The sequence below is a fragment of the Scomber scombrus genome, chromosome 11, assembly GCF_963691925.1.
Source record: "Scomber scombrus chromosome 11, fScoSco1.1, whole genome shotgun sequence".
Classification (NCBI taxonomy): Eukaryota; Metazoa; Chordata; class Actinopteri; order Scombriformes; family Scombridae; genus Scomber; species Scomber scombrus.
Window position 1 is genome coordinate 21,972,156 of NC_084980.1, and position 24,497 is coordinate 21,996,652.

At 40.3% G+C, this 24,497-nt stretch overlaps 1 protein-coding gene across 3 annotated transcripts; it reads right to left on the reverse strand.

The window, feature by feature from the left end:
• Window positions 1–194: 194 nt before the first annotated feature.
• Window positions 195–24,221, reverse strand: usp33 (ubiquitin specific peptidase 33). Of its 3 annotated transcripts, none has more exons than XM_062428779.1 (24): window positions 24,077–24,221; window positions 19,314–19,417; window positions 18,277–18,330; window positions 18,103–18,165; window positions 13,959–14,108; window positions 13,534–13,642; window positions 12,047–12,116; window positions 10,530–10,643; window positions 10,189–10,267; window positions 8,600–9,044; window positions 8,309–8,449; window positions 8,006–8,121; window positions 7,482–7,654; window positions 7,001–7,071; window positions 6,867–6,900; window positions 6,695–6,740; window positions 6,404–6,584; window positions 6,157–6,283; window positions 5,862–6,031; window positions 3,618–3,699; window positions 3,406–3,514; window positions 2,485–2,587; window positions 1,691–1,759; window positions 195–1,441 (listed from the first exon to the last, which is right to left on the reverse strand). In XM_062428779.1, the coding sequence occupies exons 2-24, from the start codon at window positions 19,395–19,397 to the stop codon at window positions 1,284–1,286; spliced, it is 2,748 nt and encodes a 915-aa protein (XP_062284763.1). In that variant the 5' UTR covers window positions 19,398–19,417; window positions 24,077–24,221; the 3' UTR covers window positions 195–1,283. The 3 variants fall into 3 exon arrangements, with proteins under 3 accessions (XP_062284763.1, XP_062284761.1, XP_062284762.1); XM_062428777.1 differs by having other exon boundaries at window positions 10,171–10,267; XM_062428778.1 differs by lacking the exon at window positions 24,077–24,221 and adding an exon at window positions 20,939–21,030 and having other exon boundaries at window positions 10,171–10,267.
• Window positions 24,222–24,497: the final 276 nt, after the last annotated feature.

The window sequence follows — 24,497 nt, forward strand, 5'->3', positions numbered from 1 at the left end:
CAAGCGGTCACAGACTATATCTGGAGGTATCACATTTAAGTGTGGTGGATGTTTCTTGACACTTTACAAAATGGAAAACATTACAATTTATTTCCCACCCCTTGTTTCTTTTACACCCCCACCACCACCTTGTTCATCACACTCAACAAGCATTAAATCAGCAATGGGTGATAAAAATCAAAGTGACCACAATGTTCAACAAGTTTCCATCAAGTTTTAATAGTGCCAGCCAGCAAAAATCAGAACAGTTCTTACTCAAGGGACATCCATATGCAAAAAACATACAGTACAGCATCCTGTTTATCCCCGTTATCAGCCAACACATGAAGCAACACCATGCCCATACACAAAAATAATGCCTTTAATTAGATTGCTGATGATAATGCTGATTACATATACTGCAATGTGCTTTCTGTAGCTGTACAATTTAGTGAAGATTGATCCGGATTGTGATTGGCGCGCACATTTTATGAGCAGCTTTGCATTTACATGCAGTTACATGTGATGTTAAACTGGGATTTAGTGTTAAAGCATGCATTCTTAACTGACTCTGCCTGCCACATATTTTTTACAAAAAATCTATTAACATCATATTAAAACACTCCCTTCTGTCATAAATAACCAAGTGCTGAATCTTGACCAACATACTATCAGTACTGGTACATTCAAATGCAAACCAGACATCTGCGTGAGCATGCCAAATTTGTAAGTCTACAGAACAGTGCAAAACACAAAATTCATTCCTGAGACTAGCCGGTAATTAGTCCCTTCATAACCTTATAATTTTAATCACTTGAAGTGTCACAATTTGCTCCTCTTTACTATTCATTGGACAATATTATCTTACAACAGAAAAAGTGAGTCATATCTACAGCAAGATGTATTGTGATTCATCGGTATCAGCAACACAAGACACATGGACATACAATATGTGCTCATTTGGTCAAGAGAGAAAAAAATAATATGGCATTCAGTGGATTTTTTTTTTTTTTTTTTTAGCTGCACACAATTTAAATGCTTGGTTCTGAAAACAACCTGAAACATGAATACTACAGTGCTAATAGAAATTCAGGAGCTCTTTATACATATTTGTACAACATGACAAACCTTTTTAGAGACATGTTAATTCCCTCTGTCAGCTGTCAAAGGCTGTCATGTAGCGGTAAAGATGAGGTCCTTTGCTTTGAATGCTTTTTTTAAATAAAAGTCAAGTGCAAAATAAAAAGGCTTTTTTGTTTCTTAAATGTTTTTTTCTTTTCGCTGTTTGCTGTCGAGTGCTTTGATTAAACAGAGCGCGTCTCCACCTCTATCTTCTCCTCCGACTGTGATGGTTCTGCTTCCTGGTGGCTAATGTTTGGCCGAACTGTCACCAGGGGACCGCCGCCGTAGATAGAGTGGAGGAAGTTCCACGTCTCCTCAGAGATCTGCCCCGAGTCAGCTCCTGTAGCGTAATTGAAAGCGCACACACACAGACACACACATAAAGATCACCAATATATGCATAGTTCAAAGATATTACTACAATCCACAGAGGCACTGCAAGACCTGTTCTGACATCGAGAATAAAATGCATATTCTGATTATTCAGTTTATATACTTCTAACATACTTATTTCATGCTTCTCACTTTTCTTTTATGCTACTTCTCGAGCATTAAAGCAGATAAACAATACAAATATAACAGTTTGTACCTTGTTTGAGTGTTAAATGGCCGTTCTTGTTTACTGTTATCTTGGAATTATCAATTGGTCCCGGTGGATCTTTAAAAAGGAAGGAAGTCAATTAGTTGTCATGATTACACACAGCAGTAATATGCATGCACCCCCCCCCCCCCCCCCCCCCCCAGAGATTTAAAGCTCTCTGTTAAATGCTTCAAAGAGCAACAATGTTAAAATGTCAAATGTTTTTGTCACACTTTAAAAAGGACAATTCTTCTCTCTGCTTACTACAAGAGAGAAAATAAATATTCGAGGAACAGAAGTCAGAGGAAAAAAGAAAAAGACGTCTGGAATCACACCAGCTGTTATAAGCTGTTATAAATAGATATGACAATACAAAGGAATGGGAGCAAAAAATGAGAACAAGTGGAATAAAAATGCACTGTATCTTGGCGATTCATTTTGCTGTAGCAGGAGGGAAAACTTGACTCGGGGGACTAAAGCGAGCTCTTTGAAGATAAATAAAGACAAGAATTGGGACTTCACAGTTTCTTTTGAACATGAGACGTTTCTTGTAACTCAAGAATTTGGACCTTGTATAGGAAAACTATTTATTGGCCTTTTTTTCCCTCCTCCATAAAAAATGTGTAGACCTGACAAGTGCTTGTTTTAAAAGAGAAATGTGCATAAAAACAAAACTCAAGCAGCTTTTTCCATGATAAATCATCATAATTCAGCAGATATCAGGTAGAAGTGAGTGACTTAGCCTTTTAATAAGACATTTAAGCAGGATTGTCGATGGATAGGCAAGCCTTCTGTCCAATTACCATTGTCTTTTCCTTTGACAAAGCCCTCCCAGTCACGAAACCACTGCATGCTGATGCAGTATATGACCACTGGAGACTCCTCCTCCTGGAACGCCTTGTTCAGCTACAGAGACAGAGGGGGAGAGCAGAGGGAGGAGAGGGAGAGAGGAAATGGGGGAGGAGTGAGTGGTACAGACACAGAGGGAGGAGAAAGGACGCAAAAGGGATGGGGAGGGGGAGGAGGAAGAGTGAAACAGGAGTGGTGGGGTGTGAGAGAAGGGGAAAAAAATTAAGTGAGGATGAAAGGATTGAGAGGAGAGGAGATGGAAAAACCTAATCGATTCTCTCTGGTGGTTATTCCAATTAGATGACAGCCTTAACACCACACTGCACCAATTTCATCTTTCTTGGAAATGACACAATTCCTGTTCCTCTTGTTAAGACTGCTGAAGCTCTTTCTCTCTCTCTCTCTCACTCAGTCTCTTTCACACACACACACACACACACACACACACACACACACACACACACACACACACGCACGCACGCACGCACGCACGCACGCACGCACGCACGCACGCACGCACGCACGCAAACAACATCAATCTCTCTGGAGCAGCCATTGTGTGAGTGGGCAGACTGAGTAGACTATAACAGCTGCATCTGTCCCAATGCATTAATGATAAGGCTTTCATCAGGCTCACACCTCTCATCTCCTGCCGGGGTGAAGAGCACCAGCACATGCAGCCTATCAACTGGTTAAATAGACAGGAGGAATAGGCCTACACACACACATATATGAGTACTGGCTGCACACTGGCTCACTGACACATTATCGCTGCATTATCGCTCACTTCAGTTTTTATTGCATCTGGCTAAAGCTATGTCTTCCTTGCTCTCTATTACAGCCTTACAGAGAACATACAGAGAATAAAGGCTCACCCTGACAAACATGTCCAGCTCCGACTTGCGCCGTTTCTCCAGTTTTTCTATCTCAATCTGGCACGTGTGGCAAACATACAGGTGGTTGACAGCTGGTCCTCCTCCGTACCTGCAGAAGAGAAGCCCAGGGCCATTTACTCGAATATTACATTTACACTACTAAAGAAAAATGAGTGGTGGGAGATCTGAAAAGCGTCAGACATTTAGTTTACCTGCTGTACAGGTGATCCCAAACGTTCTGTGGCAGCATTACTACCAGGTCGTCAATAAACGTTGCTTTGTTGGGGGGCACGCCTGATAAAACAAGAGCACAACATCCATCAGACATGAGAAATGTAATATTTTAAAAGGTAATGGTAATGTGGTAATGTGGTAATATGTAGAATATTTTTTGTCCCATCAGTGTCGGAAGCATTACTATTATTATGTGTCGCAGGCCAAGAAGCTGAATTATGCAGAAATATGTCAAAGTCACTGCTCAAAATTGTCTTATTTTTCCTATCTAATATCAATTTTTTTCCCTCTCCTCCTTCTCCACCCTATCATTAGAGCAGTGGTGTTTTAAAGATATATGTAAAGCATCACAAGATAATTACAAGGTATAAAAATAAGAAAAAATCTGCTCTGAAATGTTTCTTTTTCCTGACTTTTCTCTCATTTCTTTTGCTTTTCTTTTATCAAACGTTTTAGATATCTTCTCCTCTTTAGAGCTCTAGAAATCCTTCCAATGAAACAAACTGAGAAGAAACAATCACTCTCCACCATAAGGCCATGAACTGTGATAAGGGGTGACAGTACATACTGCATCATTTCAAGGGGTCACTAGCCAAAAAAAGTTGGAAACCGCTGCATTAGATGACAAATAGTCCTATTCTGTCAGGATTACAAACAACAAACTGGTGCTGTTATAGTGATAAAATCATTTTAAAGAGGAAACCTTTCTGCCTTTCATGGGCGTGGTGTGGCAATAAAAACATCTAACTAAAAAACTTCAAATGGATGGTTGGAAATAAAAAGCTTGTAATAAATACTGGCTAAATTAAGTATAAATACTGAATATAGGCTTTTTTCTTTATTACAGTTCTCCTTTCGTTCTCCTTTTACCTAGACGACTGTAATCCTACTGACTTCAAAAATGATTTACACAACATAGTTAAATCGAGCAAATTAAAAAACACTAATTTACTTCTCTACAAAGATGAGAAGGATAATAATCCTTTATAGTGCCAAAACAACAGAACCCACTGTCTGCTTTTTAAATTAACCGTCCTTTGAACAGCAACATAATAAGAAGAATTTATAAGTTTGTATAATATGAAAAGTAACATTTACACCAACCCCCCTTAAATAATAACTCTGCCTTTTCTTATCACTTAATTAACCTCTGAAATCACAACAAACAAAAAGATGAGCTTGTACTCGGACCTAGCAGAGACAAATGCAACGCTACAAAATGTGTGCATGCTGAAAACCAGAGACACTAGATGATGACGGATAATGAAAAGTGATGCTTAAAAAACTAAATAAATATACAATATAATCATCTGTATTAGTCGTCCCATGTAGAGGGTCCATACATTTAAATAATTTGTATTATATTAAATGCTTAAATTGCACTGCAGCACATATATGAATATGTAACTCAAAGCTAAGTTATTTTTTGTTTGTTGGTGTATTTCCTCTTTAAGTGCCATTATGGTATATGGCTGTTTATTTTAAAAATCTCTCCTGAGGAAACATGCTGCCAGAGCTCCTAATAAACACTATGTATGTCTTAATATAGATATCTGATGCCACTCTTTGATATGTGGAGGAAAGTGAAAATAAACTACTGTAGTCAGATTCCAATAAATAAATAAAGTAAACTGGCCACACAGCTGGCAAACAATCATGGTTTCACTGCACTGATATGATTTCCTTATGTATATGTATATGATATGATATGATTTGTTTATGTACCTCACTAGCCATTTATCATGTGCGTGTAGCTGTACAGAAGGAGGTAAACAACCTGAAGGTGCTTATCTGCACTATGAGGCACATTCTTCACAGCTACTGTAGTCTAACAGCTTCATCAAAAATGTACATTTCTTCCAACTTAGTTTTCCATTCCATAATTTCAATTGCTCTCTGAATGGAGGCTTGAAAAGAGCCGATTCGGATTGGCACAAACCCTGTTGGAATCCTTCCTTCTTTTCAACTAAAAGGACAAGAAAGGATCATCTGCTCAAAGAGAAGTAAAAGCCCCTTTTGAAGTCGGCTGTGTTGCGAAGGGAATACTCAGTAGTCTTTGTCAAAGTCAAAAATCCTTGGCGAGGATCAAAAGCAAAAGCTGTGTTAAGAGAGGTCATAGCGCTGTTTCTGTGCTAACCGTAGAACAAGAACAACAATCCCTGGTCAGAGAAGCTTTGACTTCTGGGATGTTTTCGGTAAGAAAACGACGTGTTCATACGAACCTCCATGCGAACACAGGAAGTCATCGTTGGAAATTGGTCCCGGCTCTGCAAAGGTCTTGAACTTGTTAAGCCACTGTCGGGAGACGTAGAACTGCAGGAGGCTGGGCTCCATCATGTTGAGTAAACCTGACACCCTCCGACGTTCTTTCAGTGCGTCCTCGTTGCTTTTTCTGTGACAGGAGCAGACACAGTATCGAAACTCAGTTATCAAATGTAAGATTTATGCAGGAAGCTAAAATCAACTCACTGAATCTTAAAATGTTAATGATTAATATTCAAGTGTGGCGTAGCTTACTTATAGAAGAGCACATAAGCTTCAGCATTCTGGACGCAGGACTCCGAGACCTCTGTCACACTTTGGTCGTCAAATTCATACCACAGATTGTTCGCATCGTTCCTGCAGTAGGCTATGTAGTGTCCACCTGGGATCAGACAGGAGAATGAATTAGACTAGCACTCGTAAACCTAACAAGCATATGTGAAATCTTTCTAGAGGCTGGTGAATGTAGCCTCTTATGTGCCAGCTTTATGTGCCCACTCACTGCTGGCAGTGCCGTGGTGACAGATGACAGACAGCAGGTCATAGTTGGTGGTCTGGGCAGTGCTGTCTTTGGCAAGGAAAGGCTGCAGGTCCAGACCCTCAAGCGGGAAGGAGACATGGGTGCTTATCTTGGTCGAGAACATCAGTTCATGTCTAAAGCGCTTCAAGTGGATACACAGGATCTGGAACAAAGAAACGCAATTTTTAAAATTTTAGACAGCTGGGGTTTGAAGGCTTTAGGAGAAAGATTTGAGTTTCTTCATGATGTGAAGGATTAGAGTTGTGTGTTTACCTCCGGCAAACTTTGCATTTTACAAAATTTGACTCCGTTTCGTAATCTAAGAAGAAACAAAATGAAGAAGTTGGGTTATGTCATTTTTAATTTTTCCTGTTAAATTATGTGAAAAATCAATTAATAATCCAGTTCAATATTCTGGAAAAAGCATTCAAAATAAAGTGCTCACTTCTTGCATTTCTCACAGCTGTACATGTTGTCTCCTAGAAAAACAAAACAAAGTTACAAGTTAAAATCTCAGAGGTCCTCTCAATATTTGTGTTGGAAGAACAAACTGGCAAATGTAAGATTGCACTTTCTCACCTTTTAGTTCATCTCTGGCAAAGAAAGCTGCAAGACAATCTTGTAGCGTCACCACTGGACCCCAGAACCAACTGAAAACAGAAACAGACATGAGAAGAAATGTTTGTTTTTTTAAATATTTGTTTTGGGCTTTTATGCTATTTGTTTATACAGTAACTGGCAGAGAGGCTGACAGGAAACAGGGAGACCTGCAGCATAGGTCCCTGGCTGGATTCGAACCAGGGACGCTGCGATTACATGGCATGCGCTCTAACCACTCGACCGCCAGGGTGCTCCATGTGAAGAAATGTTTAACAAAAAGAGGAAAGTACATTTCAAGATTTTTCAAACTGAGCAGCCAGACACTCTGGGAGTTAAAATGATTGTCGAAAACAGACACGGACAGCGTCACTACCAGCATCAGATTATTGTAAATACCAAAATCTGCTACTAATGCTTGAAATGTAAAAAGCATAATTTTGTGAACATATAATAAACACACCTCTTAATGTACTCCATGACAAAGGCGATCCAACCCTGCGGTGCATAAGCTTCCCCACAGGAGCCAGCTTTTACCAGGGAGGTCTGGTGGGTGGCCGAGTGGAGCTTGGCCAGGTCCTCCTTGCCCGGAATGGGCAACGAGATATCCTGGAAGTTCTCCAGGGTCACAGAAACCTGACGGCCACAGAACACACAGACAGTTAAGCTTCATCTGTTGACAGCCTCAACTGAAAAATCACATTTCAATTATAATTCCTTTACATGGTTTAGGTTTTATCTGTCAGTAAATGTCACTCTGTAGCTGAATAGTATTATCACTACAGCACAAATATCACAATATTTGACATGACAGCGGGTCGACAACTACAATAACAGTGTATAACAAAAAACATTTTCCCATTACATTCCATTTTTAGAAACTTGAAATGACTTATAACACAATGCCCCGTTCCCTAGTGTGTACTCCTCTGCTGCCAGCTCTCTCAGCAATCCCATTATCCCAAAAAAGATGAATTCCACACTAACCCGATCACAGGTGAGGCACTGAACTGAGCTGACAATGGTGCCATCGAACACATCTGAGATGACACTGCGGTATTTCTTCTGACGTTTGCTCTTTGGTGGCGAGAATGTGGTCACTGCTGTGGAAAGGCAGAGCAATAGTGAGAGAGAGATGGAGAAATGTGAGAATCAGGCTTTTTTTATCTCACATGTTCAAGAGTCAGCAAAGATAGACGCAGGTTAAACTACACTGCTATCATGACTTTTTAAGCTTTCGAATCTGTGCATAGCTGCTTGTGATTATACAGATCAACCAAAGCTTCGTACCTTTCTTGTGTGCAGGGTTAAGATTGGGCCAGCCGGAGGCAGCTTTGGGTGGGCTGCTGGACATTTTGGAAATGTGTCCCTCCATGGGGACTGGACTCTGCGGTCTTATGTTGTTGGAGATTTGAATGTCTGGGAAGGAATCTGGTGGACCACAGGCCAAATATTTATGTTTCAACACCATAAGTGTAATATGCTGAATATCAAAAGTTAGGCATGTATTTCAAGTAATAATTGTGAAAATAAATATTGCAGGGAATGTGAGCTGGCATGTCTCTTCTTCTTTTTAATTACCTGATGTTCTGCCCTGAACCTTGATGGCTCCCTGGCTGCTGATAATGGGTGTGGTCTCAGTGGTGGTGTCAACATCTTTGTCTATGTCCGCTCCATTGCTTCCACCCATAACGCCATTTACCCCGCAGCGGTACAGGTCATTAATCATGTTCTTCTCCTTCTGCCACTCCCTGTTGGCCTGGATCTCATCTTGCTCAGGAATCAGCATCTCTGCCTCGTTGGTGACGTCCATCAGCACGTTCCCACCCAGCACTTCGTTATCGGCTCGCTCGCTGCTGCCGCAGGACTCGCATGACTGGAAGTCGGTGTCTGACTGGCTGCGGTTGTCCTCTTCCGGGCCGTCGTCCACCGTGACGCCGTTGGACTGGTCGTAAGGCTCGAGCAGCGGCTCCTTCAGCTCTTCGTGGAGCTGATCCATCAAGCAGCGCAGAAACTCCTGGGAGTCCTGGACGCCGTGCCGGGATAAACACAACATGATTCACTTTTTATCATCTAAATCTTAGCTGTAATAGCGAATTAGTTCTAGCTGGTGAAATCTGACAGTTTTTCTACTCCAACAGTTATTTTTGATCACTGTAGTTTGTGGAAAAAAGCTAATTTCCTCTCCCTGAGAGGAACATTAAAACATAAAAAAGCATACATTTTTCCAAAGTTTAATTGTGTTTGACAGACATGGCAAAGATTATCCCAAAGCTAATTCTTCCTAAATTACAAACAACAACCACTTCACCTTCTTGTTTATACCGATTCTGCATCACAAAATCCGAAACCAAATGCTCATGAATGTGTAATCAAACTTAATGAACCTCAGATATCCAATCTCCCTCTCAAGCCTCCCTCTCCGACTTCATTCATAGCGATGCTAATTCTGAGGCTGCGCAGCCAACATGGCATGACAAATGAATATTCCTCAGCTAACTCCCCTGAACAAACATTGGCAAACCAAGAGGAAACGAGCCTTTTACCATTTCACCATTCAGGCTTATAAATCCCTTATTCACAGACGCTGGACAAAGACGAGATGTACTTCAGTAACACATCCTTTGAAATGTGCAATGCCTACAACAAATAAAAATCTGCTTTGAAGCTCCACCTGGAATCAACTCAAACAATATACCTAATGTGTGCATTTGTTTGAATGAAAGTCTGTAGCTACGAATTAGTAATTACCAAGCGAGGGATTTTCGTTTATCTGACTGAGTGATTTGAGCTGGAGCTAATGTAATTTCTGTAAATGAATGAGCAAAGAGGAATAAGGAGTGGAAGAGAAAAGGGGAGTGTATAAGATCTGGGGCAACTGAACAGTCTGGGTGTCAGACTCGCACATTAATGAACACATTTTAAAACACCCAAACATCACTGCAAATCCTTCTGACTATGTAATCAATTTAAACCTAATTTAATTTTTTTATGCCAAATGCACAGAGAAAATAAGAAAAAAAAGAACAAAGAAAATGTATTACTTTTTCAATAATCACAGACTCCTCAATATGTCTCCAACTGTGAAGTGTCTCCATGTTCTATTTTCTTGATAAATATGCACACGTGCACATTTTTATTTTTTTTCTCACCATCTGCAAAGCACCAACCTGCTGAGAATATCCTCTGAACATGGGGTTTATGGCTTTGATCCCCTGGAACAAGTTGGTCGGGACCACATAGGAGGGTCTGCAATGTGACAAAACAAAACACAGTCTGCTGAACAAAGTCTTCTGAATAAAGCCGCAGATAATGCTGAGTAAGGACATTAACAACATGTTTGGCTGTGAAGGCGTAAGAGGAGTTTAAGTGTAAAGTATCACTCTAGACTCATTTTTAAAGTTATATTTGGTTTAAAAAGAATAAAAACAGTGACCTCTGAAAGCAACCTTGGCTTGCAGGTGAATGTGTATTTTCTAACCATTAACCATTAAAGGTGACAAATGCCTACCTGTTCTTGTGCCACAGGTCAGACACTAGTTTCTGGTAGCTTTTGCAGAGTGCAGGCTTCTTGTCCGTTCTCACCAGGCCACCGCATTCAAGAAAGAACTGTGTCAAGGGCGGACTGCAGTGGGAAAAAAAAAAAGGATAAATATATCATATGTGGGGACCAAACAGGCCAAGTTTTATTCTTTGATTACTACAACCAAAAAGCTTGTGATGCAATGACCAATTCTAAAAAAGTCCATGAGAACCAGATATTTAAAATGTAAGATAATTAAATGAAGATTATAATGTCTAACTGAATGTTTGAAAATGGGATAAGACCTCCAAATGATATTGATATAGTTCACACAAAGCAAAAAAATGACATGATGAAAAATAGGGAAGGAGATCTGGAGAGGTTCAACTTCTGCATTTCTACACAACACTGTCTCCTGCCTGTACTTTTGATTTATTATATTTCATTCAAACCCATTTATCACTCGTACAGTACTATCTTTAATTCCCAGAGGAACTGGCTCATGAAAGGAAACTCCACACGCAGCTTGAAGTTGAGTTGAAGGACATCGGAAAGAGCTGACAAGAAAAACAGCTGGGGGGGGGGGGGGGGGGGTTCTATTGATGGATTTGGAGTGAACAGGAATTCTGTGAGAAAAAGACAAACTACAGAATGAATAAGGCACGGAGTGTTTCCCCTTCCATTGGCAGGAGAAAGTCCTTCGAACTAAATAATGACCCGACGGTAAGTGAAAGAAGCAGCACTCGCACAAACAGACATCAAAGGAAAGTTTCAGAAAAAGTTCCCTCCTTCCGCAGCTGCGTGACTCAGTTTCCCCTATTTTTGGAACGTGATTTAGATTGCAAATTTTGACCCACATCTTTTCCCATTTTGACTTCTATCCAGACTCAGCATCATCAGTTTAATTTAGAAAAAAAAGAAAAACAGCTTCTGGGTGTATAGCAGTATTAAGGAGAGTTTGCTGTGCTTTGCTGTGCCATCGTGAAAGATCAAATAAAAAGTAAGTAATAACAGCCTTAGGCTCTGCAGTGGAGCCCTAATTTAAGTGACCACACCAACAATCCAATCATAAGGAATAAATCAGACAGACTGGCAATTCAGTAAACAATAAAATGTGGCAGACTAAGAGAGAAACAGTAAAGGGAGACACATAAAAAGGCACGGTAGGGAAGGAAGAGAAGAGGAGGAAGAGGAGGGACCGGAGAGATGGGGAAATAGTTGGTGTTCATTTGTAACTGAGGACCCTACGGGGAACTACAAAAGGCCGTTTCTGCCTTCTCGAATGGTGCACTGCAGCAATTTTCACTCAGTCGTTACTCTCCGAAATGAGCAACGTCCACGGCTGTTTCTCACAGTCAACAAGACGCAGGCAGGTAGTCATAAAACAGCAAAAGACTACTGAAAGTGTGAGTGGTGGGTGGGAAGTGAGATAAAGGAAAAAAAAAAAACACACTGAGTAGAGGTTTCGGAGATGAGGTGGATGTGGGGAGAGGGTTAAGTCTCACCAGTTGGACAGGGCTTGGAGGGCAGCGTTCATGTAGCAGGTGTTGCCGATGTTCTTCAGACCTGTGAGGCCTGCGGGGAGGCCGAACACACCGGGGAAATTACAACAAGCCACACATCACATGCTTTTAAATTTTGACAGCAGCCAGAAAACGTCTAAATGCATTTCTAAACGAATATTTTACAGCTACAGAGGAAAAAAGTAGCAATCGAGTAAGAAGTTTTAGATCAGCATTTGTGAGGCAGTGGACACAGATTTTGTTTTACTGGTTGTTGCAGGAGTAGCTCATTCATCTTAAATGACCAACCCTATTCTGCAGGGAGACATTACTAAGCCTATTTACTCCTGAGTCCTGATCATGTGATCTGTATTTGTGACAAAACTAGCCAAGGCGGTGACTGCTGCCAACTCCTGAGCTACGCCACATGAGGTTTAACATAACATATGTTATGAGGTGGAGCTTTTTCACCAGTGAGTCTCACAGCACTGAGTGGAAACATTATATATACGTTGGTGGCTCCAGCAGCACTGAAGAACTCAGTACTGAAAGTGTTACTGCTTGGCTCAAACCACTGAGCTACAAAGGAGTGGCCTGTAGTCCTGCTTAGAGGCCATGTGTATAACTGTCTGCCTTTAGTTTTTACAGTTTGTCTGGCACAGTTGTGTCTAGTCAGCTCTTATCAACGACTGCATATGACAAGACTGTTAGAGAGTCACAATCATGTAAAAAATAGTTGGTTCATTTGTTGTGTTTGTTGTGTTTGTTGTGTGTTTAAGATGTTGGCTTTAGTCAACATCTGAAACAAGGCTCTCATTCTCATGGGTGGTGTGTTTAAGTCTTGAGGCAAAATGAGGCAATGCATCCACTAGTGTTAGTCAGGCCAAGTACTTTCAGTCAGCATGATGCGCGTTTAAAAAACTCTCATGGCGATGCACTCATTTAGTGCTTTCATTAATTCCAATCATAACCCGCACTTTAAACTAAACTAACTGCTGATTACTGAGTTTTTGTATTTGAAGTATTACCTCTCAAGCATAAGAGCAATTTCTCACTTTTTTAATTTTGTCATACTCGGAATAAGAGGTGATTAAATGTAATTACATTTTCTCACCTCACTGACTTTAAAAGTATTATGATTGCAATTATTATAATTAAATGATAACACCGTCGAGAAATGATTGGCTACTGTATGCAGCAGCTGTGTAACTGTAGATTAGGAAGTATGAAATAACTGCATGTAGGTCACCTTCTTTTGCAACATTTATACATTTCTTAGCTTATTTGTTGTTGATATTTATGGATTGAAGAGTGTCTCCTGTGATAGATGGAGCATTTTCTGATGTCCAATATGTGTCAATATAATGAGTGAGACTGCTTGTTATACCATAATTCTTCAATTGACATAATTTCTTAAAATCAACTCATTATTTGTGTCATTCATGTTACAGACAGATAAACACTGCACACGTCCCAGTGCTGCTGCTGACCTCGGGCACGCAGTTCGTCTTCCTCTTCTGTCTCCATGTCCAGGTCTTCACAGCCACCATTAGGGGGCACTCTCAAAGAGGTCGGGCTCCCAGGGGCCCTGCTGTTATCCTACAATACAGCAAACACACACACACAACTCATCATAAAAATCTTATCTAGTAAATGAATGACCACACATAATTTAACAATTTATTATCGTATTGAAAGAACACAGTTATTATGTAACTAAGCGATTATCATGTGAACATGTATTGTAAAGTAGGACAACTCTACTTGCATTGTGTGAAGCACCTTGTAACTTCGGTTTTGAAAGATGCAATAGAAATAAAGTTTATAAATATTATTATTATTATTTTATTTTAAAATAAGACGTAGCTGTTGACCGTGATTATAACATGATGACGGAGGGGAACCCGGCTCTTACCTGAGCAGCATTCTGTGAGGAGGGAAGGGGTTTACTGTTGGCGTGGGGTGAGTGAGGGCCGAGTTTACGCTCCAAGAACACTTCCTTCCCACAGGCGTAACACCACACTCGAAGCGTGGTCAGGTTCACTGTCAGGTTGTGTCGTGTCTCCTGCGAACACAGTGAAACAAGAAGAGATTGTTAATATTTACCTGATAACAGAGCACATGTGCGCTTTCTTATCAACAGGAAGCTTCATAATACAATCTATTAATCAAGCTTACTAGTTAGAAATAAACTAGGTGTGCTTGTTGGCAGCTGCACCTGATGATGAGAATTCTGCTGCAGCTTATAGTCAAGTTAAAAAATACTTTTCTCTAAAGCATAATGGAAGTTTTCAGATCAGAAAGGGGAATTGCAGACCAGATCCCACATTTTCCCCTCCTATGATGACATCCTAGTACTGAAACATGTTTTATATCACTGACAAAAAGGCAATTTTTGTTACAATACACCTTATTCATGGCTTATGTTTTGAGTTCTCATAGCACAAAAGACACAGGTGGAACTAATAATACAAACAATAGGGTATCTGTAAGCCCAATCAGTGAGCTATCATGCACAACAGCAGCGCTCTGGAGCTGGCCAAGCCAAAAGGGATTCAGTTATAATTATTGTAATTAATTCCACCTGTGTGTTTCCTGCTATGACATGTCAAAATGTTAGCTGTGAATGAAGTCTATATTGATATTGTAGTTTAGTAGAAGCTATAAAGACAAATAAAATAACTTCTAAACATCCAGATGTTCTAAAGACAGGTGCATGAGACTGAAACACAAACGTCCATCCCCAAAATGATCACACTAACAACAGAAGCTGGTCAGGAAGTAAAATTATACTCAGGGCTTTTTTGTTAATATCGGAGCTCATTTTGGAGTCACTTTAGGTACTTTTTGCCATCTGTCATCATGAAAAATTACATTTCTAGGTCCAAATTTTAAAAATGGAGTTTCCATGTAACCCATTTCCAAAAAGAAACCTACTCAAAATGCATAAATATTTTATGTGACCTTAAAAAAGAAGCTGACATCCAACACTAGGCCTTACTCTCCTTCTGTAAAATACTATCACACACATACAAACTAAATACAGTACATTACAGTGTGGACACTTCAGGAACACATCAGTCTCACTATTTTCTTTTCTTTTCTTCTTGACTCTGTACAAACAACAATCTTTTGGTCCATTAAAGATTGTTTTTTGAGGAGTTTTATTCATCCAAATTGAGGATCTCAGGATAAAGGGGTAAAGCCCTTTGAGCCATGCGTGTAATTTGTGTGGTCCACAGATAACATTGACTTGACTAGTTCAGAGTTAGATGTCTCAGGTTACAGGTGGAGGCGGGAGGAGGGCAGACTGGCGCTGCTGTAGAAACATGGCCGAGTTCTGCTGACCCACTGCTGCCTCCTGACAAACACCAGCGGCCTGGCAGGCAAACGTGAGCAGCAGCCGACCAGCCGACCCTGCATTATTCATCAGGGCTGCATTAGCCATCGCACACAGCGGACAAGAGCAGAGGTGCGGAGCTGGCAGACGGGACACACCAGGCTGAGCACGGCCACAAAACTCACCCGTTAAATCATTTATGAAGGGATGTATACTGTATCAGGTAGAGCATTCATAACAAGCTGGATTTATAGGGTTTAGAGAATATTCTCAACTCCGCTGCAAAACAAACACTTTGCACTCCTAACACAAACCTGTCTTATCATGTCAGAGCTCATATCGTGTGCTTTCGCCAAACGAAATAAAACACTGCAAAGCATTTATATCATCTCTGTACGCTCTTAGATCCAACATCTGCTTCTGTGTATGATCTCTTGATTAAAAAGCAGGTCGGGTCTGGTTGCGGTTTGCAAAAAAAAAAACAACAAAAAAAACAACTCCGCTGTAAGGTTTTCCTTTCTGACTCTCAGCAGCCAAGACATTACTAAGAAAAGTCTAGAGAGAGAAGACGGATGAGAAAACACCTTTCACACATTTCTTCTCTGGGCGAATCTGACAATGAGTTTGCTTTATTTGCACAAAAAGCCAGAAAAACTGCAGAGGAAGTGATGAACTAATTGTGTATTCTAGGAAAAGGTCTGCTTCTACTGCTAAGTCTAAGAGTAAACACTCATTTTAAGAAGTACATACAGAACTGGAGCTTCTACTTCTGCAACGAGCGTGACTTTTTTTGCTCAAGACTTTGAAACAGTCACTCATACTTACTCATAACGGTCTTAGCAGAGGCAGTCATTCTCGCACACTACCTCTCCTCTGATCTGATCCAGCAGCAGTCCCTCTCTCATTGCCTCGTCGAGAGATTAAAATGTTTCCCTCCCTTCAGGGCCTCCAGAACACTAATTAAGCATGGCCTTCATTCTTACAAGATTTAAAGAAGGCTTCAGCTAGAACACACACAAACGGCAAGGGGGTTGTGGGCTTGTGATATCAGTTAAAACTGATCAGCTAATATTAAACTTCCTCACTGGCACACTTTTAATTTGGCTTTGATTTAGGGGACGAGAGCTACAACTCACTTGCTCACTCACTAAGCAGAAAGAGCTGGGTGGGAGAGCAAATTACATGTTAGCGTTCATATATTCCTCCATCTCTCCCCCCGCTTGGTCCTCATGTGCTGGAGGAAAAAAAAGCCTGAGTCAACGTTGAGAGCGCCGGAGGCACAAAGTGAAGCTTCAGAGCATCCAGGAGGTGCAGATACTGTAACCATGGAACTGACAGTACGAGTGAATCTCCCCCACTTTCCCCCGAGGAGTGGCAATTAATAATGGATGATCCACTGCTGAAGCTGCACTGAATATGGAGATGTAGGCAGCAAAAGCAGGGTGGGTGGTTTTTATAACAATACGTGCACAAATACGTGCACAAAAAAAGAAGCAAAAAGATGCACGTGCAGGTTCTTTGATCGAAAGAAAAGGCAGCGCTGGAGGCAGTTTTATTCCGAGTCACTGCTCCTGGGACTCTGAAGTGGTTTTCCTGTCCTGTCCTGCCATCTGTGCCTCCTCCGCTTCTCCTTTGACACCTCCACTCCTCTTCTAGTTAGATCTTTTTTAATTCAAGATCACATTCAAAAGTTGTTAAGTCACATTTCTTCCTGTCTCATCTTTATGCATTAATTATCATCTCCAAACTGGAAGAGGCATTAGAAGGTCTTAAAAGGGATAGTTCAGAGTTTTTTGAAGTGGGGTTATATGAGGTAGTCTTTCACAGTTAGATTTGGGTCAACACCCCCGCCTCCCCGCCAGCAGTTTGGAGAACCAGACATGAGAATTTGCACGGAAGTTAAATAATGTACTGCTGTGGACGGACCTACCAAAAAAAAGGCCCAGTTTAAATGTTCATTATATTTAGAATATTTTTCTTCCACTTAACGTTGTTGTATGACAGCTCTTTGCTTTTTCTCAATATATTTTCTCAACCCTACTTCCCTATTCTTAGGCATGTTGCACACTGAACACCACAGAACAGCTGTTTGGGTCAGAAAGTGCTGCTGCAGCATAATATGGTGTGTGGCACACATAAGGAAGTTCAACAGCTGAGGAAAATGTAGTGCCAAAGAAATGGGCTGTCTGATGGCAGGGGAAAGCAGTGAAAATACTCTAAATGTACTTGTTACACTTGTAAAACCTTAGTCTTTTATGTTTTTGTTTAGTATTTTTCTGAATGTCTCTACTCTTAAGTTTTTATGTTGCATGTCTCGACATAGGAGCGCCACCCAACACGCTTTTATGGGTTTTGTTGGCTCCTCCTGCACATTTATCTTTAGTTAGTTATTGTTGTCGTTTCCAAATCTCAATGTTCTGCATGTATTATGTAGATTTCTTGTATTATGTGTGTATTTTATGTGCAATAAAATAAAATAAATAAATATTGCGTATACTTAAACTGACAGGTGGGCCTTTTATTTATGTAGCTGAAATACATTTTACTGTTGGCTCCATCCACAGCAATACATTATTTAGCTTCCATGCCGGTACTCCCGTTTGCTTCTCCATACTCTGGGGGCGCTGACCCAAATCTACTGCAGGTAAATACACTGACTATGGAAACCTCATATGATCCCACATCAAAAAATCTGAACGGTCACTTTAAGATTTCTCACCTGTGAGTGGACAGTGCTGTGGTCAGTGTGAGATTCTCCGCAGCCTACGTACGCGCAGCCATTCTGGAGAAAAACAAACACAGGGTGCCGACACCAAGGTGTTAAAAAAAACAAGCACATGTTTCTAGTGGGAAAGAGTTAGAAGCGCCCGATGATAAAGTTTATTTGTCTTACCTCCAAACACGCCCACAAATTTGGTCCTCCGACTTTACAGTCTTGGCACTGGCCCTAGAAAAGTATGAAGACACTCCTGTTAGAGTCACATGTTTTAAAAGGAAATCAGTGAAACAACAGCAAAGTTCAAGAACAGACTGATAAGGACGATAACACCCACAATCACATATTTCTGTCAAGGAAGAAAAACACATTTAGACTAGGTGAAGTTTAATTAAAGAGTTATTAAACCATTATTAAAGCAAAGGTTCACATTTTTATGATTATCCTTCCTCTTGTTCATACTGACTGACCAAAAAAAAAATCCCTCCATATTCACATGATTATAAGTTTTTCAATATCTTCCATCAAGAGAGAAAGCGTTCTCTAAGAATGGAGGGAGTGACATTAAGGAGAGAGGACTGAAAAAAAAGCAAACCTTATCTTTGTTTTACTCTGTTTTATGGATGACTATAAGACTATGCCTGTTTATGGTTTGCATCTCCTGTAGTTCTTGTACTGTTTTGGATGTCTAGAAAACATTACACAGGATGTAATTTGTGGAAGGAATTATGTATTTGATATCAATGGAAAGTTAATTACAAAAAAAGAAAAAACCCCTCCATAATGTGCTTACAGTGTGAACTAAAATGAAGCTTCAGTTGTCAAAATGAATCAAGTCAAGTCAGTATCTCAGTAAGTTTTTGTCATTTTAGTGCCAGATTCCCCATTTTTTGTTGTGATACTGCTACTGCAGCTGGACAGGAAAACACCGTCCACTGAGACACCAAGAGGGGATTTTTTTTATTACAATAATATTTGACCAACTGAGACTATTAAACCTCATAGTCAAACACATTTTTGCACAAAACAAGGACTTCGGATTTCACCCCCACTTCACTTAGACTGTAGGCACAATTGGAGTGGATCTTCTAACAGCGAGTGAAACCTGCTTCAATCTTCATAAGAGCACTTGACTTGTTTTATCACTTGAAAAATTGCAAATCTATCCTTTAGCAGTAAAACAGGGGGTCATCATGACAGGGACGGGCACTTACGTGAGATTTCTGAATAAGTTCCTCCTTGGTGATCTCCCCCACACAATCCAGGTGAGGGCAGTCGCAGCTGGACGCCGGCGGCATCGCTCACCGAAAAAAAAGATCTACGAGAGACAGGCGGAGCAAGAGGAAGAAAACATTCAGTATGCAACTTTCATTTTTGGGTCAGGTGACTTCACGAGTTTGTTTTCTTTAAAACGACAGGTCAGGACTTCCTGTTATTTTATGGAGTGTTTATTATAGTGAGTGTTAAATGTGTGACGACTTGATTATAGTGCATCACCTCAGAGAGACAAGCACAACAGTCCAGCTACTGTAACTTGAGTCAGCACCACATGAGAGAAGTTTGCTCATGCCTGCGTGACTGACGAGCTCTTCTTATTATCAGCCACTTAAATACCGAGCAGCATGTCATTCAGCAGCTGTTCACAGCTCGTGAGGAAGCAGCCGTGTCTGCATAGCGCTGAACTGCCATAAATAATGATTTTTATTTTTTTTTGTGCTGACAGGGCAGAAAAAAAACGTAGCGACACACAATATCGGATGTAGGAAACGTGTCTTAACAAATCTTCTGCACACACACAGCAGGAACAGTTTCATTCTGCACGCCACCGAAGCTTGAATCAACAAATCTAGAAACGTCTATCTTAACTTTAACTGTGATTTTAATCTATTTGACAGCAAAGATGTTAAAAAAAAGGACAGGCTGAACTGAGACGAGCTCGACGAATGGGCACAAGTCGGTCGTGTGCCGTTGGTGACAGCGTCGTTCAGACGAATAAATGGGGTGCCCTGAAATGACGTAACAACGTGGAGGAAGTACTTTATGTCAGAGGGATAAAGGAGAAAGAGGAGGAGTGATACTGAGGGTGTTTACATGCATAGTAGTTTCCTGATTGAGTGTGGGAGGGGTTTTTTTTGTGAACTTTAGTGGTTGCATGCTGTGGAGAAATCAGACTATGTGCACGTGTCCCATTAACTTAAGTTATACAGCAGCTACTCAGTAAAACAAACAACTGATGTTAAACACTCTGAAAGGTGTTTAGACTTCAGATTTATGCTTATCAATAACTTAAAGTGTACCCTCAGCACCCTAAAAAGACAAACCTCAGCTGTTTAAAGTTAGTCTGAAGAGAAAATGAGCAGCAGAGATGTCGAGGAATCAAACTCATACCTGCTGCACACAGATGATGTGAAATCTACGACAAGACTTGAAACTGGGATACTAATCTCTGACCTGTTTTATATTCTCAGAAAGAAAGTAGAGCAGAATCGTTTCTTTTAGCGCATAAAATCTTGTCACTGGGGCAGCGCCTTTTTAACATTTTCACCTTTTAAGATACAATTATGTGCCCTCACTGGCAAAGAGCTTTTATCGCCCTTCTCTGTAGGGATGTTCAATTCATTTAGCTTCTTAAACAGGCTGTAACTATTATTGATTGTTCAGAGGAAGCAATTAAAAGTCTGATAATATATTTAAAAGTGTTGTAACCGAGCTGACGATGAATGTTACTCCAAATAAGACTTTTCAAGATCTAGTCTAATTTTATACACAAGTTAATCTACTGTATGAGAAACTACTGCTGTACTTCTATATTTAAATGTATAAAGAAAAAGACCCGTACAGTTGGATGGCAGAAACCCACTGGAGCTTTTCTTTTATCAGTCTTCTTGACGAGGCCGCGGTCCCGTCTCCTCCACAAAAGGGGAACGAAGCTCGTGCACTGCTTCAGATTTCCCCGAGGGGAGCTGGGGACAGAAGACAGTGGTCCCTTTGGCGGCTGTCTATCAGGGGGTCATGAATTAGAAGAACTGCTGCGTCACGAACAACTTAAGTCACAAGTTTGAAGCTTTATATGGTCAGTACATTTAAGACACGCCCTCTCAGGGGGAAAAAGCACATCTGATAAAAAATATAAAAGCACCTTTTGAGTAATGTAAGGAATGAAAACAGGAAATAAGAAACTGAAAGCATTTAGTCCGCTGCATAAAACATGTGATTACATATTGATAAATAATTAAAGACGCATTTAAGAACCTGCTAATTAACTGTAAGCTTATTTGTTCAAGTTTCTCTGGCTAAAATCTTCAGAGCTAAAACTTTTAGCGTTAATGAGTCTGTCGTCTGCATGACTTGACAGATTTTTGGATGTGTGAACGCATCGGGGTGAGGGTTGCGAAGCGTGATCCGTGTGAGAGTCTGAAATCAGCCCCAAATGTGAACATTTTTAAATCCAGGTTAAAAAATGTTTCTCTGTCCATGTGCTTATGACTGAACTCTTTTAAAGCACTTTAAATTTTAATCTTTCATTTGCACTATGTATGTCATTTTAATGATTTTAATGCAAATCATTGTTTTATGCTGCACTCTCATATTTTATGCTCTATTTTAGTCTAGCTTTTTATGTCCTTATTCTCTTTCTATTTTTCTGTACTTTGTTTTATTTTTGTTAAAATTGGGTTCTTTTGTTTCCATTTCTTATTGTTAAATGTTTGTTTTTATGTAAAGCACATTGAGTTTCCCCTCGGTATGAAATGCACTATATAAATAAAGCTGCCTTGCCCTAGAGGTTGCATGTTAACGTTTTGACTGTCGAGGAGCGTTCAGGTGTCAGTGGGCATGATGGCAGCAAGAGAGTCTGCTCACAACTCCTCCCTGAAGCTGCCTGAGATTCAGAGATTTAAACATACACTAACACAACCCGGACTGATCACAGCAAACCAACAAATCTACTTCCAACAAATGTACAACACATCACAGCAGCTGATACTTTCACGTTCACGGCTGATGAAGTGATCATTTGTTAAGATTTTAAAGATCGAGAGATGCTGTTTGTTTGCAGACAAGACACGCTGATATTACACTGTCATGCAAAGAAGAGGATGCAAAACATAATGTGGTTACATCATGTTTCCAAACAACAGGTCAGTGGGGAGCTCAGCGGGAACGCAGGAAGAAGCTGCTCCTCAGTTAAAGGGCAGGTTCACAGTTTTTAACAAAAGTCAGGTGTAAATATTTCCTCGCTGTAATTATTCCTCCTGTTCATCATGCTGGCTGTTAAAATACGCTTCAAATGTGCTTTCAATGTAAGTGATGAGGGCCAGAAAATGCATTCTAATAGTTTATCTGAAGCTTATATGAGGCTATAGTCATATGAGGCTATAGTCATTTAAAGTGGATCTCTGCCACATTTAATCAAATCAAATTCCCTCTTTGTGTTTCCCTGTTGAGCTGTGGTGGAAGTATAGTAACAAAAGAGGGAGTTTGGCACTAAAAAGACTGTAACATTGAAAGAAATCTACCAATTTGGACGGCTGAAGCTTCACATTAGCTTCAAATAAACTTTTAAATTATCTTTGCGCTGGAGCAGGACTGTGGATTTTGGTTTAATCCTTGTAAGTGCATTATGAAGACATCTTCTAATGGCTGGTATTAACATGAAGGATGATTACAGCAAGAAAAACATGTTTCAAGTGTTCAATTTGGGCTCCTGGCAGACTTAAACCAATCCTTTTAAGTTCAAGTTCAGTCTTGTACGAGTAATTACTACTATGAGGTGTTTCCTCACCTCAGAGCATCTATCTCTAGAGTCTATTTAACTATCAAACTTTCTTATCAGTCTGGTTTTTACACACTATTTGTTTAACATGCATGGAGTAAACCCAAATATATCTATAAAAAAAAACACAAGGTCAACAACATTTCAATTTCTCTTACAAGACTGCTATAACAACCCTGAACTTTGGAGGCCTCTGCTCGAAAGGTCAAAATGAACAAACTCACTGTGTGTGTGAACAGTGAACACTAGTACAGTCTACTACTATTACAACTAGTGTGCTACAAAGAAGGAAGAAAATCGAGTTAGCAAGGGTGGATTCACTGGTGAGCCTGCAGCGATTGTGCAAAAGGCTTTTTTTAAAGAAAGAAGAAGAAAAATAAACATCTTTCATCATCTCAAACCATCCTCACCTTTATTTAAGTGTCTTCCCACAGCAGACAGACATAATAATGATGCAGGGAGATTTACCTCTGCACAAAGAAGGTGATGAGGAGGAGGAGTACAGTCAGGGCGGGGCGTTGACCCAAAGCAAAACCAGGCTGATAATGACTCAGATTTTCATGCCTTTGCCTTTTATTTAACAAGTTAAGCAACTTAATGATTGCAAGTTAGATTATAATAACATAATGCATTATAAGACGGCAGCATTATAGTTAAACACCCTTTTTTCTTAATAGCACATTACCATTTAACATTAGCCAAGTAGCAGTGCAGGAATATTAAACATAACAACCCCTCCACTGTATTTCAGCTAAGAGGGGATACATGTGGTCTGCGTGAGATAAAAAGACAGCGTGCATTACAGAGGTGTGTGTGCCTCTTTTTTTTTGGCCTTGTCCACTGCTCAAAATTGAGCTGTCAAACCCAGGCGAGGCTTTGACAGCGTCACATTAGCTGACTAGCAACCTTCCGCTGTTAACATTAGCATTACCCTGCTGGTGATAATGACTCATCTCGTCAATATCTCCCTATGAGAGCAAGCTATCATTGATGTCACGGTGTCAAAAAAAAGCAGGGAATAGCTGGTTTTAGCCATATAGGGTTATACAGGAGTGAGATGTTAAGGTATTGATAAGCATCTCGCTTGTGACATGCTAGCTACATGTTAGCCTGCTAACTCTCCCCCCGCTGTATTACATGATCACACCGGAGACAGCAGCCTGCCAGCGGGCGTCGAAGTACCGTCAGCTTCGGGCTTCTTACCTTCACCGGATGAGAAGAAGAGATGGTTCACAGGTAGATCCGATTATCTTTGATGTGCCAGGATATAAAAATCAGTCAGTATTTACAGGCATGTTTCAGAGAGAGAGCAGTCCTTCACGATAAACCGCTCCTGTCGCTCAGCGTGGTTGCTAACGTTACAGCTGGCTCCGCCCCCTTCCGGTTAGAAGGAAACACACCATGAACAGCAGAGAGGTCACACTCATTTACATTAGTTTATTTAGATAAACTCATTTTAGTTTATAGTCATTTAGTTCAACTCATTTTGGTTTATTCGTTTTAGTTAACTCATTTTTTTTTTTAAATATCTTTTTTTCCCCCCCTTATATAACACAGAACATAAACAGCTCAGACAACACATGGCAGATACAAAAACTAGATGGTAATGACAGAGAAAATAAAT